A 15,697-nucleotide genomic window follows, 5' to 3' on the forward strand; every position below is an offset into this window, starting at 1 on the left:
AAAAATTATTAAAAGCGGAGACCTAATAATAAAAATGAAACGGTGTGCATTATCCATCAGACATGCCACTATGATGCAGCACACAAAAAATTAGCCAAAATTTACAGGTCATGTCACCTATTGACCCCAAATCAGTGCTGCATTGTAGTGGCATGTCTGCTGGATGAAGCACACCTCTTTAATTTTTATTTTTAGATCACCGCTAATTTTTAATGATTTTTTTTCAGCAAATAATTGCATTTTTGCTCAGTGGCTTTCAGATCTGTTTTATTTATTAATTTTTTTAATAGCTACACTAAAGGTATCTGGATGATTCTGCAGAATATTTCCACCTTTAACATCAAATAAAGAAAAAGAGGAGCATGCCAAATTGTATTTTAAACATGATGTTTATGAGTCCAACATGAAAAAGCTTTTGGCGAATACAGCATGAGGTTGTACACTGATAAATGAGTAACATTTAAAACATGGTGATAATCCTAGACTTAAAAATGGGCCAAGTATATAAAAAAATAAAATAAAATAAAAGCTAGGCTGCAGTGGAGTTTTATGACCATTTATTCGCCGACATCAACTTTCTCCAACATGAAGTCGAAAGGTGTAATTTATTCCCACACCAAGTATTTGAGTGCAAGAACAACTAATGGTGCAACAAAGCGACCATTTCCTGATTTGGGTCATTTATAGAATACAATTGCAACGTGTAGACGGCCACGCGCACGAGAGCCTCCTTTAGAGTCGAGCGGGACTTGTTCTTGTTGTTCATCTGCGGTCAGTGGATCCCGACTTCCTCTTTCCCGCCAGCAGATGTTTGGGTTTCAGGTCAAACACGTGTCGGTCCGACTCGCCCTTCCTGCCCTCGCGGTTCATGCCCTTCTGGGACTTCTTCATCATCTTCTTGCTCTTCTTCACCATCTGAAATACAAACACATTTTACAAATGTAGCCAAGTGATACATTCGTTGCTATTCAACAATTTAGAATAGATCACAAAAAAAAAAAAAAAAAAAGCCATTCCAGCTTTTTTTTCCCGTAAGGAAACAGCACTTTATAAAAGAGCACATTATAAATACACATTGTAATAATACTGTATTTAAAGGGATACTTGACATCGGTGAAAGTTAACATTTTTTCAAGAAATAATTTGATAACAAGATGACTTTCCATCTACATTTAATAACTTTAGAAACAATTTTAAAAACGCCTGCAATTGGCTGGCAACCAGTTCAGGGTGTACCCCGCCTACTGCCCGAAGCCAGCTGGGATAGGCTCCAGCAACCCCGCGACCCTTGTGAGGACAAGCGGTACAGAAAATGGATGGATGGATGGATGGAATTTTAAAAACGATATAGCTTGCTGACATGTTTATTGAACACGTCACAACTAAGTAGAAAACAGGTGGGTAGAAGCTGGGCAGAATGGAGCAGGAGGCTCGGGAGTAAATAAGGGAGTGAGTTGCTGGTGGATAATTTGGATTTTAGAGGTAAAAAAATGAGGCCAGGGCATTACAGAAATCAGTGGAATAAAAATGCAATGGAAGTGTGTCAGCGGGTTTTGTGAACTTAGAAATGAGTGGAAAAAGTCTTATGGAGTTGCCTTCATTGAAACTGATTCAACCGGAGTCGTAGGTAGATTTGGCTTTGGAGGAAGTGAGTTGTGTACATGTCTTAATGAATAGCGACGGCCTTTTGCGTTAAGTTGTCTGAGGTGAACAAGGGTGCGGTGCGATTGAAGTAAACAGTTTGGGTTTGGAGTGGGGCCAGGGTGTTCATTGTGAAGCCTACCTTTGCGTCTCGCATTCCCGACTGGTCCCGAGGAGGCCGGGAGGCGCTCTGGCTGCGCGTCTTGGAAGTCGCCAGCGGCGCCAGCGAATCCTCGCGCTTCCGTTTGCGGGTGACGCTGCGGGATTGGCGGGCCTTCTGGACATAGTGACTCTGCGACAACAGCGGCAAACAGTCAAACGTCATCCGCCATCCGTGCGCGCGTGCCGGCGGCGCCTGGGATAGGACGCCGCTACTTACATTGTTTTTTTCGCTCATGTCCAGGCCGAGGTCGCCCATTTCCTTCTCCAGCGTCTTCCTCTCAACCTGCACGTCACAACGCAACACACAATAGCAGAATATCATTTGCACCACTGACAAAAGGGCTGATTGAGCACTGGAGGGAAACCCCGAAAATAAAATACTAAAACAAAGCATTTTTGAACAATTTATTGTTCGTTTTTGTAATAACTACTAATTGCTTCAACCGTTCTGTGCAGTTGAGAGGCTGCGTCAAAGCCTTCTGTTTGCTCTGGCATTACAAAAACATATAAATATGTCTTAGGTAGCATAGTAATATTTAAAATAGAACATATTTTTACGTTTTGGGGAGCAAATGAGTTCATTCTTTTCTCGCAGAATTAATCACCGTTTCCTTGTTGAATAGCGGGAAAGCGTTTAGTGCATTTTTAGCTGCTAAAGATGTTCTTGTTTTTTATCCACCCCTGCGGCGAGAACAAAGACGACGTTTCCATCCATGGCCGCGATTGGTCAAAACAAAAGTTAGGCAGACGTGCACAAGAACGCATCGTCCAATCACCTCCAAGTATTGAACAGAATGTCCCGCCTTTCCAAGGGCAAATTACTGTGAGGCAGTCCCAGACTGATATTGTGGAGAACTAACTCCCTTGAGTGAATCACAAATATCAATCTGGCTATAGCCAGGTTACTTGTACTCAACAACCATTCTGAAACTGATTAAGTTACCGATTCGGTCATTGCTTTCTAAAGTAAAATAAAAATGTTTTAAAGCAGAGGGTTTTTTTCTGTTGTAATATTTCAGTGACTGGTATAATCTTTCAGAAATGACAATTCCGGCACCGTTACCTTGGCGATGGTCCTGGGCATGCGCGGCCCGTGCACGTCCTTCTCTTTGGACTTCAGGACCATGAGGTGCCTCTTCTCGCGGATCTGCTTGGCCACGACGCGGATCTCCTGCATCTCCTCGTCCTCGCTCTCGTCGTCGGAGTCGTACTCGCCGGCGCGCTCCTTCAGCTCCTCCTCCTTTTCCAGATGCTCCAGTTTCTGATGATGACAACAAACAAGGTCAAATGTCAACGTGAACACTTGACTCCAGTTGTGAAGACTTGCTTGACACTGGAAATGTCACAATTAATTGACAAGTACTCGATTATCAAATTAATCGACAACTATTTTAATAATCGAAAAAATCATTTGGAGCCATTTTTGTATGTAAATTTGTCTAAATCCTCCGATTTCAGCATATCAACAGTAATTCTTCACCGATATCTGTCGCCTTTCATAAAAGAAGACTGATTACAATAATAATAATAAGGTTATAATAAGAATATATATAGTATAATATTATAATAATTAATAATAACAACAATAAAATAACATACACACACACATATGTATACATACACACATATATATATATATATACATATACATTTACCTTCATAATGGCGGGGTCGATGTAGTCGGCAATGTTGTGGCCTTCCCACACCTCGGGGATCCTGTCGTACTTCTCGTCGTCGTTCATCAGGTCCCAGTATTCTGACAGGGAGACAAAGATGGCACTTGTTAGCATGGCCGTGCGGCAGCTGATGATGATGATGATGATGATGATTATGATGATGAAGACGCTCACTCTGAAGGTCCAGCACGTAGTCGTCTCCCATCTCCATCTCCAGATCTTTTTCCTGGAAAGACAAATTGTCCCATCAGACAAGAACCATTTTTACCATTTTCAGGATGAGAGGATGCTTCTGCAATAAATATGGAATTGATTTGAAGGCTTTTAAAACACATCTTAATCAGGGCTGCCAATAATTATGGAGGCCACTTTAAGTGTTGTCAAATTTACTTCCATAAATAGAAAAAGTCTAACGACAGTGCCACAAGTAAATACAATTTGGTTTTTCTTGCAACTGTTTCCTGCAGTTTCATCACAACAGCAGCTCCTAAAAAAAAAAGTTTATTTTTTATTTTTTTAAATGGATCGGCCGAGAGAGCCGCAGTCCTGCATGTTTTTCACGTCTCCCTCCTCGAACACAGCTGAGAGGCTCCTGTAGAACGTAATTATGAGCTGATGATTTGAAACACCTGGGTTGCAGGCAGGAGACACCGAAAACATGCAGGACTGCGGATCTCTCGGACCCAACTTGCCTATCCCTGCATTAATCAAAAAAAATAAAGCTGCTAAAATTCTGGAGGGACTGATGTATTCCTGTAGAAGTTGCTGGAAATTAATACTGGTAAAGAAACTCGCCAAAATAACAATTAGAGACAGACCAATATGTTTTTTCAGGAATTATACAATAATTAAAGTCGTCATATTTGGAGCCAATATTAATTTGCAGTAAAAGGGAAAATTTTGGTGTCAAATTTTTGAACAATACAAACCGCAACATTTTGTCTAAATGCCTTTAGGCAAATGTTTAACAAGCTTTTGAAATTAGTAAAAAATAAGTATGAGACAATTTCCTATTTTTTTCCCTAACTGAGATACTGACAACTAGTGATAGACCAATGTTTTTTTCAGGGCCGATGCCGGTTAATAGTCAAGGAGGCCGAAAACAGATATTTCAAGCCGATATTAATTTGCCATAAAAAAAGAAAATATTTGCGTCAAAAAAACAAAAACTGTTTAAATGCCATTAGGCATGTTTGTTTAACAAGTTTTCAAGTTTTCAACACTTAGAAGGATTTTGTTTGAATTTTAAACATATAAAGAAAAGATAACTTTGTTTAAAGAATTATAACAAAAATGACAGGGAGCTGTCAGGGTCATCACGATGCGTTAAGCTAAATTAAAAAAAAGTTTATTTTTTATTTTTTTAAATGGATCGGCCGAGAGAGCCGCAGTCCTGCATGTTTTTCACGTCTCCCTCCTCGAACACAGCTGAGAGGCTCCTGTAGAACGTAATTATGAGCTGATGATTTGAAACACCTGGGTTGCAGGCAGGAGACACCGAAAACATGCAGGACTGCGGATCTCTCGGACCCAACTTGCCTATCCCTGCATTAATCAAAAAAAATAAAGCTGCTAAAATTCTGGAGGGACTGATGTATTCCTGTAGAAGTTGCTGGAAATTAATACTGGTAAAGAAACTCGCCAAAATAACAATTAGAGACAGACCAATATGTTTTTTCAGGAATTATACAATAATTAAAGTCGTCATATTTGGAGCCAATATTAATTTGCAGTAAAAGGGAAAATTTTGGTGTCAAATTTTTGAACAATACAAACCGCAACATTTTGTCTAAATGCCTTTAGGCAAATGTTTAACAAGCTTTTGAAATTAGTAAAAAATAAGTATGAGACAATTTCCTATTTTTTTCCCTAACTGAGATACTGACAACTAGTGATAGACCAATGTTTTTTTCAGGGCCGATGCCGGTTAATAGTCAAGGAGGCCGAAAACAGATATTTCAAGCCGATATTAATTTGCCATAAAAAAAGAAAATATTTGCGTCAAAAAAACAAAAACTGTTTAAATGCCATTAGGCATGTTTGTTTAACAAGTTTTCAAGTTTTCAACACTTAGAAGGATTTTGTTTGAATTTTAAACATATAAAGAAAAGATAACTTTGTTTAAAGAATTATAACAAAAATGACAGGGAGCTGTCAGGGTCATCACGATGCGTTAAGCTAAATTAAAAACTAAGCAAGTAAATAGCTGACTAAAGTTTTCTACTGTAAATAAAGTTTTCCAAAATTTCAACTTATTTCCTAAAAAGCAAACAAACAAAAAAAAACTGTGTAGGGAGTTCCCAGTGTCAGCATCCTCTTTTATAAAGTGAACATTTAAATAATACATACATGAAAAGTTTCCTGTATCTCACTGAGCAACAAATGCATGCGAACGTAGCTAATGGATTTTCGTCAGGGTTTGTAAAAGATTTCAAAAGATCTTTGCAGACAAAACAAATCACTTAAACCATCTTACAAATACCGATGAAAATCCCAAATTAGCTACGTTCGCAAGCATTCACCGCTCAGCGAGACGCCCGCTGCATCGGCCTTCAGATTCGTAATTAATCCGATGTCGATATTTTTCAAAATGCCAAATATCGGCGCCGATAATCGGTCTATCCCTACTGAGAACATCTCTAATATTGCTTATGAGCGTTGTAAATGAGATCTAGAGGACATGATGGCTGATACAAAAGTATCAAACTGAGTTGCACATTCTGTTTTGCATTCTGCTGTCCGAGTGTTAGTGAACGCATCGCCGGTCTCGCAGGGGAAAAGGGACTCACATTCCTACGTTGTTGTTTAGCTCGTGTGCTAATTTAGTTTCTTGTCTTTGGCTGCGGCTAACAGTAACTACTAAGCTCCTTTCCGCAAGAAATCGTGGAGGAGGGGGGGGGGGGGGGGGGGAAGAAGAGAGAGGAAGAAAAAAAACCCGAGCGGGTCTCTAACTGCCGACCTGCCGCTTACGGTAATGTTTGGCAGCGCAAAGATTTTACTTGTAGTTTACCAAAAGTGTCAGTCAGAACCTTTTCTGGGATTTTAAGACGGCCAATTGTTATTGCAAATGTGAAGGATAATTGATTGCTTTGAATTCATTTGGACAGAATGTTTAGTGACAAAGGCTACTTTTGTCACTATCCCACGGAGGTCTCAGAGAAATTGGGCGTGCGTTTAGTCCGCAGAGGCTTTGCGAAGGTGGATCTGCTCTCCTAATGAGGTCAAAAAGTGCCAACAGCTCGTTTTCTCGGGTTGGGAGGGGCTGGTGCTTGGAGAGCAGAATAACCTAGAATTTCTCATATAGGGGCGAATGGAGGAAAACACAACTTTGGTCATGTTTTTGGTGAGGAAATAGCATTTTAACATGGCTAAAAGCTCCAAAAAGATGATTTTTCACGTTGCTGTCCCTTTAAATACAGTAAATCCCTGAAGTTTCTACAGTAAATAAAGTCATCCAAAATTTTAATTACCTAAATTCTCTAAATTCGGTGTTCCTAGGGTTAGCAGCATCTAATCTCTACAAGTTAACTGAAAATGTAAATAACTAATTAGTACCCTAAAGTTTACTCTTAAATTAACCCCTTATTGGCTGTCGGATAAAAAACTAAACAAAAAGGCTGACGTGTGTCATCATGCCAGTAATCCCTATCTTGAAAAAAATGTGCCAAAAATCCAAAGTAGGAATTAAAAAAATAATAATTTAAAGAGAGAGGAAAAAGTGTACAATTGTTATGAAAACTACCATTTGCTTTTTCTATAAGGTTTCATTTTGAAACTATTTCCCATTGTTTTGAATATAATGATAGCGTATAAGAAATGTATTTTTATTTTAAGGCCTTGATTTTTAAGACGCACCAGTTTGCGCTTGGGCGCGTCCACCTCCATGGCTCTCCTTCGCATCAAAACATTCTCCGGGATGAACGGTGGCCTCTCCTGCGGGAACAAACACGAGCGAGTAAAGCGCACGCCACCGACGACAGAACCCCGCTTTGCTTTTCTGATGCTTGCATTCGAGTAGTCCGACCTTGTCGTCTCTCTTGGCGGGCATGGCCAGGTGCAGCCTGTGGAGGACGTCGTGGACCTTCTTGCCCCTCATCTTGCTGTCCACGCGGTGGGCCAGGAGACGGTCGCAGGCCTGAGGGGCAAAAAAAAACACCATGGTCATGATGGACACGTCAACGACATCCAGAGTCTGCATCACTAATTTGTAGCAGAAAGTGTGGGCCGAGGCTACTTGCTTGTTTAAAGGAAGGGAATGTGACAAAAAAAACATTCAACTCAATGCTTCAAATATGGCCATTTAGATTTTAGGAACACAAATTTAAGGAGGGCCCGACCGATTCATCGGCCACCGATTACAATCGGTGGATTATTGCCCTTCAAACATCTGCCAAAACAATCGGCCAATTGGGCTAAATGGCCGATTATTTCCCCCGTAAAACATTAGAATAGAAGAAAACCGAATGTTTCAGACGCTGTGAAAGTACCCTGAATGCACCAGTTTGCTTGCGTAGCATTAGCAACTAGCAAGTGTGCAGCGTATGTTATTCTGTTGTCCCCCCAACGTCCTTTAAGCCGTTTAATGACATCCCAGTTGGAGTTACCTGTAAAACTAAACACACGAAAATAAGAATAACATCCACTGTATATTTCAATACAAGGGTTAGGGTTATGATGCATTTAAATATTAAATACGGCACATTTTCTTCTAAGAAAACATGCCCCTGTACTGTATTTAAAGCGATTGTGTATTTCTCACCTTTTTCATCTCTGACCCATTTTAATTGCAATGCACAAGATTTGACTGCTTTTTTGGTTTGTTTGTTTTAATCACAGCACCAGTTGCCAGCCACCCCCAACCAAAACAAAAAAGTCAAACAAAATTGAAAGATAGTTTCAATGTATCTATACATGGTCATATTATGCTATGAGTTGGGTTACTTTTAAAATGTATTCTGAGTTTCTAGTTGCCTGTTAAAAAATGTAATGATCATTTAATCCAACTACAATAAGAGAAAAGTAATGCAACTTGAGTAATAATCCAATTCTAAATATGCTAATTAGATGACATAATAAAAATAAATTCACTACAATACAGTGGACCCCTGCTATTTGCATAGGATAGGGAATGCAAATGGGGAAAATTCCTGGGTAATTGACACCAATTGAAATACATATTTTATACTGTACATACAGTATATATTGATAAATAGATAGAGAGAATATATATATATATATATTATTTTAAATTATTATTTTTTTTATATGTAAATTTTATTTATAATGGGCAAAAACGTTTTACAAAATAAAAAAATAATAATTTAATTATCTTTTTTGCTGATTCGAAAAACTATCCGATCCGTGACTCAAATTTGCGATCCGGTCCAAACTGCGACTTTAGTGATCCGTTGCACCACTAGGTAAAAGTAGCCCAAAGGCAAGACAAAGATGTGGTCATGCCTCACCTCATTCTTGACTTGCATGACGCCCTCCTCGGTCAGCGTGCTGGTCTCGATGACGGGGATGCCCTCCGCGGACAAGTCAGCAAACATTTTCTGAGCAAACACGTGGGCAGCATCGTTAGCGCCTAATCAGTCTAAAAAACGTCTATCTATTTTTTTTATTAAGTTAAATAAAATAAAAAAACTCATCTATTACATATAACTTTGGGGAAAAGTCCTGACAATGACTCAAATGGATTTGTGGCCTATAATTGCAGCACTGAAAAAAAGGGTACCTGGTTTTCTTCAGACAGCTCGCTGATCATCTTCACGTCGCATTTGTTGGCCACCACGATGAGCGGCTGCCGGTAGAGAGCGCACAAACATTACAACGGGCGGCGGCGGCAAAGGACCAACGAAATGGCATCGGGGTCCGGACCTTGCTGGCGAACAGCGGTCGGATGCCGTTGAAGAGCTCCAGCTGCTGGGCCAGGGAGTGGCCGCACTGTTCCGACGTGTCCATAATGTAGAGCACCGCCGCCCGTAGGTGGGCCAGGGCCGTGATGGCCTGCATCTCGATAGTGTTGCGGTCCTCCAGCGGGTGGTCCAGGATCCCCGGGGTGTCCACCACCTACGCCACTCGCACCACAAGACCAACTTGGAGAAAATGCTCCACGGCAACTGCTCTGGCTCATCAAGAGCCCGATTTGGTTTGTTTTGTGTTTCTATAGTTACCTATTGAGTTAGCAATTAGCGCGTTAATCGTATAGCAGGCAAACATACGGCATTTTGTTGAATTTTATTTTACAACCACACGTAAACTATTTTTATGCGTTATCGCACACGCAAACTGCCCCGCGAGCATCAACAGCGTGGTTTGCAAACGAGCGGAACGGAGTGGACATTAACAAAGGATGCGCTAAGGTGCTTCTCACCTGCCAGCGCAGGTATCTGTAATCCATGTGACCCACAAACAGCGACTTGGTGGTGAAGGCGTAAGGCTGCACGTCCACGTCCGCTCGCGTCACCTAAACATCGACTCAACATTTATTTTCGTGTCGACATTTTGCGAGAGAAACGTTGAAAAGGAAGAAGAAGAAGAAGCTCACCTTGTTGATAAAACTGGACTTGCCCACGTTGGGGTACCCGCACAGCAGGAGCGTCCTGGTGTTAGGGTCGATGGTGGGCAATCGGGACAGATGTTGACGAACTGTTGAAACCAGATGAGGGGGGGAAAAAAGGATTCAATATGATTTAAAGATGCTGCCATTTAAAAATGGAATTATTCAATTCTTAATATGCGACAACATGTAAAAGTGCTCCAAAACCCAAACTATAAAATGTAATTAAATTCAAAGGAACAACAAATCGTCAGCAACGTCAAATCGATTTACAGTACACAGGGCTTTAAGTAAAAAACAATTCCTGAGCCTGAACTTTTCCCGGCGAGCGGTGGTGCAGTGTCCAACGTGCCGATTTGTTTGTTCGACCGACATCAAGCCATTAATCACTATTGGATTCGTGGCCGTGGATGGACTGGCCATTTGGGAAACTCATGAAATTCCCGATGGCCAGTCCTCCCCAAGTGTCAGCTCATGTCTTTCGTTATCCATTTATAATATGTAGAAGTACAGTTTAGCACTGCGGGTTGCAGTCCCCCTCTCGTGCTGCAGCTATCAAATATTTTGGTATTCAAATATCCTACGGAAAATTCTATTGAATAATCGGATATAATATTTGGATAAAAATAATATTTTCGCATGGTGAAAGAACAATTATGAACACAGAAGACATTAATATTATATTTCCACTTACTAATGATCGACCAACTTTCATTTCTAAATATTCAACTTCTTTTTTTTTCTCTTAAATTTAAATTGTGCTAAACAGCTCATTATTTTCCGGTCTAGAAAGTTCGGGAGATTTTCGACAAAACTCTCCCCATGGATTTTGGAATGACCTTCCGTTAAATATTAGGCAACCTCCCTCTCTACCAACTCTTAAAACACATCTTTGTTCTTTGGCGTTTGACTCGGCATGAGACCCATCATTGTTTCAATGTTTTATGATGCCTGCTGTATTTTATTAGTAATTTATTTAATTACCTACCTTGTGTTATTTTATTGACTTATTCATTTACCCACTTAAGATAACTATTAATTTATTTGGTGTTATTTTTGTTTTACCCGTCTTTATTCCATGACTGATTTTTACTGCATGTACAGCAGCACTTTGTATCAAATAAAATTCCGAGTTGAGTCGTTTTTGGTCTGTGAGACAAAGTGACGTCAGAACCACAGTTGTGATTTTGCCGACCGTCAACTGCACAATTGAGTGAGCTCGGTTTATTAAACTGATCTCTAGGAACGGCAACTGTGTCCGGCTGTCAGCATCAAAGTGTGCAAATCATCACTTCGATTAGACTGCCTTTGAAAAGTAGTCCGATAGCTGCAGCCGCTAGCACCGTTAGCATGCCAACACTGTAGACGCGATAAACACTAGCAACAGGCACCGTGCAATAAAATGCCAGCATAATTGGGTCTTCTTTTAGTGCCCTTAATTGGTGATCGAACGTGATTTCAGGACAAAGTTATGTTGACTTTGCTCGCAATAGTTTATGCCGGCAATAAGAACGGCAGGCAACGGCAATGTTCCGCAGGACGAGTCAAGTCATCCGTTGCGCCGCGACTGGCAAAACACCCCCGGCAAAAACTTCTAAATGAAAGCGTTTCTTGGCATAGCGCGCCACATATCACTTTGTATTGGAGGGTTTATTTTGAAGTTGGCCTTCTCTCCGCATTGGCGGTGTTTTGCCAGACATGTCTAATATTCCCCGCATGTAAACTTGTTTACTTCGCTGGATTTGTCATTGCGCTGGTGGCTCTTACGCCGAAAATCCGGCTTAAAGTACTTTAAGCCCTGCAGTACATCACTCATTAAAAAGGTCATCTCAATACAATTCAAGGATGAGATGATTTTAAAACATTATAAAATCTAAACAAATAACATATAAAAAGATAAATAAAATTTGATTATTTTAGTCACATCAAAACCAATTTTACAATTCAAATCAGTTTTTGTTACACAGTTGAGTCCCCCCCCCCCCCCAATCCTAGAAAAGAGACAGCATTGTTTAAAAATAAAAATCTGGGAGCTTGCAGACTAAGCAGTGATGTTGAATGAAAATGTCAACAAATAAATAGCTCCCTAAAGTTTTCTGAAGTAAATGAAGTTTCACCAGATTCCAATATACAGTGTTATTGCAGATTCACTCCATCGCGGACTTTCATTGGTGACTATTTGTAACCCGCTAAGTATCTGGTTAAAGTAAGCCATTTGAAGATTAAAAACTTGAACATAGTTCTTAAAATGACATTTCCACTTTGTCGCCCTCGTGCTGTAGAGTTGCAGAGCGTGCATCCGATCACATTAATTTATGAACGTCTATAATCAGCGGTAGAGATAGACCAATATGGCTTTTTTTTCAGGGCCGATAGGATGCTGATTATTAGTAGTCAAGCAGGCCGATAGCCGATATTTGAAGCCGATATTCATTTTCAGTATTAAGGCGGAAAAAAAGATTGCCATCAAAACATTTTGGCTTGACTTTGTTGCAATATCTTAAAGCATTAATGCTTATTGAACACATTTTCAGACTTTTCAAAATGTAAACTTGTTTTTTTTTTATCTTAGACAATTTACTTTATTTTAAACTTCCAAAAAATAATCATGGAGCTCCTAAGGTTATCAGTATGTCTTAAATGCCTAATATCGGCGCCTATCCATAATCAGCAACTTGGTATTTATAGCAACCCTTGGGGGGGAAAAAAAAGATGTCGGCCAGCCTTCACGTGAGGCCCATGGTGCTACCTTGCTCCAGATACTCCAGGCTGGACTTCTGTCGCTTCAAGATGGTGCACATGCGACCCAGAGCAGCTCGCTTCAGCTGCTTGCATCGATAAAGAGAATCCCCATACTTCATTAGGCGCACATAGTCTTTGGCCACGCTTTAAAAAAAAAAAAAACAACAACAATAAATAACTGAGTTGCCATCTTCCTGTTCTGACAAGTTCAACAACAATGTACATACTTGTCAATCAAATTCTTGGCGATGTTGATCTGACCCAAAGCCAGCTTGTAATGGTCTTTGTCGTAAAGCACGTTCATCAGGTCGGCGTAGAAGGGATGGATGTCCTGCGGTAAACAATACCACCACCATGAATTTTCTTTTTGACAAGATTAGTTTTTTCTCTACTTTTGAGTCGAGTTTGTGACTCACGTCCAGTTTGGGGAAGTCGGTGAGGATCTGCGAGAGGCGGTCGTGGTAGTTCTGCTGCGTGAACTTCACCTTACGCATGTAAAAGTGGCGGATGCGGTGGATCTGGTAATGCTTGTGTATCACCGTGGGCGTCTTACGTTGCGTTTTGGACAAAGTGATGTCGATGAACTCCTACAGGGGGTCGAAAAACAAAACAAATTAAAAAAACAACAACAACAGTTGCACTCAGAAAGTGGCATTCTGGAACATTCTGCCTTCAGCAATCAACTTAAAGACGCTGAAAAGTGAATTCTGAGGTTTAGCTGCGTGACAAGATTTCCCAAAATTCAAAATGCAAAATCTGGTTGGAACAGAAGTTGGGCTCTTCAACCCGAGTACAACGCATTAAGAACTTTGAAAGTAAAATGTTGCATTCCAGAGAAATTGAATTCAGAGAGCAATTATTATTAGCGCAGTTTAACTATGAAACAAAACCAAACACAGTTTCCACACCACTGCCTCACATTTCAATCACGTTGAAGATAAAATTATAGTTTTCTAATCCATTGGACCCTAACTTTATCTGTCATCTATAGCAGCAACCTTAATACATTAGCATATTAAATTATATTACAAAAATCCACTGGTGGGAAGTGACAAAGTGCGGATAAGTAGGTTTTCTGGCATCCATGCATCTGCAATAACTTGAGTAATAAAAAAAATTCTGATGATTTTTTTAAACATCTGTAAACAGATCTGACAAATGGTTTAAAACATACATAAGATGATTTTGTTTCTTCTATTTTGTGAGCATTTCATTTTTTGGTGCAAAGTTATAAAAATAGTTATTAACGTACATAACACTTTCTTTTTTTTTTTACTTTTGCAGTGAAGTGCATTTCAGTCCCTGTCATATTATTTTTATTGTTTTACTTAAGTGCAGGAGTTGAATCCAAACTATTTTTAAAGCTACTATTTTTGTATTATATTTGAGTTTTTTCCCTGTTTGAACAAATATCTGTAGTTCTAATTCAGTTCAGATTAGTGCGAGTACATTTCCTACAGGTTTTAAACTAGTAAACAAACCATACATCTACCTCACTCAAGTTCCAATTGCTGACATTCACACTGCAGCGTTAATTATAATAATAATAATAATAATAATAATTCCAATAACCCAAATCCACGGACTTTATGGGACAAGAAAAGCATTTTCTGTGCTTGTCAAGCTATAAAAAAAAAAAATGTATCTATGCAGTGACTCAAGTCAACCAAATCAGAAGTTATCAATAACCCAAAATGCCTTTTTTGAATACTACCGCGATGTAATGTTCGCCAAAGATTTGAAATTAAATGTGAATTTAACCCCTCTGGAGCCTCCACGTCTCTGCACGTGTTTGCCAGACTAGCTGCCAACGTGACACTTTGGTCGATTTTCCACAGCTACGCGATGAAAACGCGAACGATTCAAGAAGCCAACGTCGTCAAAGGTCACTTACCTTGGCGGTGGGGACCACCATGATCTTCTTGAAGTTATACAGTGCCATTTCGTCGGGACGCGTTGTGGTCCGCGGACAGTGCGGCAGGAAAAGAAGGTAGCTCAGCTAGTTAGCTAGCTCGCGAGTTCCGCCATAACCGGAAGTTACGTAAACCCGTGTTTCCACTTCCAGCTGTCGCCTCCTGCAGTCAAACGGTCAACAGTCTGGCCTTGTTGTGGGTTAACAAAGTGAATGTATCACAGTTCTGTTAACTTTCCATGCTACTCTTTATATTGTTTTCTAAAAAGCCCAGTATAGTGAAAGGATATGTGAGCGAGAGGAGTGTGTTATCATGTGTGATTACGCTATTGACAATTCTGAGGTTATGTCTCAAGTCAAAATGGCGTTCTTATGATGCATATGAGGAGAGTTGAATGTAGGCTACTGTCGTTTGAAGTTGGATTTATCCCAATAGTCTCAGTTCTGTTTTAGACTCATGCAACACACATAGTGCTTTATGTAGATTAGAGCGTTACGCTTTAAATACAGATTCACCAGTCACTGCTGAACCACATACTGACTTGTTTTCTATGGTGGTGGCTGCTCACGACAAGTGTTTTCTTCGAATAAAATATTTCTGAGCCGATAACTACTCCTATAGTATAAACTCATGTCGTAATTTTCGTCGTTCGAAGTATAAAATAAGACGCAGGCAACGCAATGTTATTAATATTATGACTAGGAACTTTGTAATGTTAAATAGCCCGGATCAACGTACTGTATTAAAACTCGGTTTTTATAAATCTTAGATCACTTTCTTCTAAAGCTTTGCTAGTTAATGACTTAATTAGAGATTATAACCTTAACCTGATTGGTCTTTGTGAGACCTGGTTAAAACCAAATGAGTTTGTCTCGCTAAATGAGGGCGGCGGCGGCGGTGTTGCCCTAATTTCCAAATCTGTACTTAATCTTAGTTCGCGCTCAAGTACTGCTTTTAATACATTTGAAGTTCTCGTTATGCGATCTACAACCTTACTACTG

General features: G+C 39.9%; 1 protein-coding gene across 1 annotated transcript; it reads right to left on the minus strand.

Moving 5' to 3' along the window:
- Positions 1–540: 540 nt before the first annotated feature.
- gtpbp4 (GTP binding protein 4) lies at positions 541–14,817 on the minus strand. Its single transcript, XM_086090346.1, has 17 exons — positions 14,678–14,817; positions 13,200–13,370; positions 13,011–13,114; positions 12,791–12,927; positions 10,030–10,130; positions 9,856–9,948; positions 9,360–9,551; positions 9,217–9,282; positions 8,945–9,034; positions 7,504–7,614; positions 7,335–7,412; positions 3,654–3,705; positions 3,459–3,559; positions 2,867–3,064; positions 2,021–2,086; positions 1,784–1,933; positions 541–915 (listed from the first exon to the last, which is right to left on the minus strand). Exons 1-17 carry the CDS (start codon positions 14,723–14,725, stop codon positions 763–765), a joined length of 1,911 nt encoding a protein of 636 aa, XP_085946472.1. The 5' UTR covers positions 14,726–14,817; the 3' UTR covers positions 541–762.
- Between the last annotated feature and the right edge of the window lie 880 nt (positions 14,818–15,697).

Source organism: Leptonotus elevatus, chromosome 1, assembly GCF_054856555.1.
Source record: "Leptonotus elevatus isolate MCC_2025b chromosome 1, RoL_Lele_1.0, whole genome shotgun sequence".
Classification (NCBI taxonomy): domain Eukaryota; kingdom Metazoa; phylum Chordata; class Actinopteri; order Syngnathiformes; family Syngnathidae; genus Leptonotus; species Leptonotus elevatus.

Excerpts from the sequence above, each read along its gene's own strand:
- gtpbp4 (XM_086090346.1), bottom strand. The coding sequence starts at position 14,725 with ATGGCACTGTATAACTTCAAGAAGATCATGGTGGTCCCCACCGCCAAG. Across the intron at positions 10,131-12,790 it reads CCTGGAGTATCTGGAGCAAG|TTCGTCAACATCTGTCCCGA; the intron begins GTAGCACCATGG and ends TGGTTTCAACAG. Across the intron at positions 3,706-7,334 it reads ACGCGCCCAAGCGCAAACTG|GAAAAAGATCTGGAGATGGA; the intron begins GTGCGTCTTAAA and ends TTGTCTTTCCAG.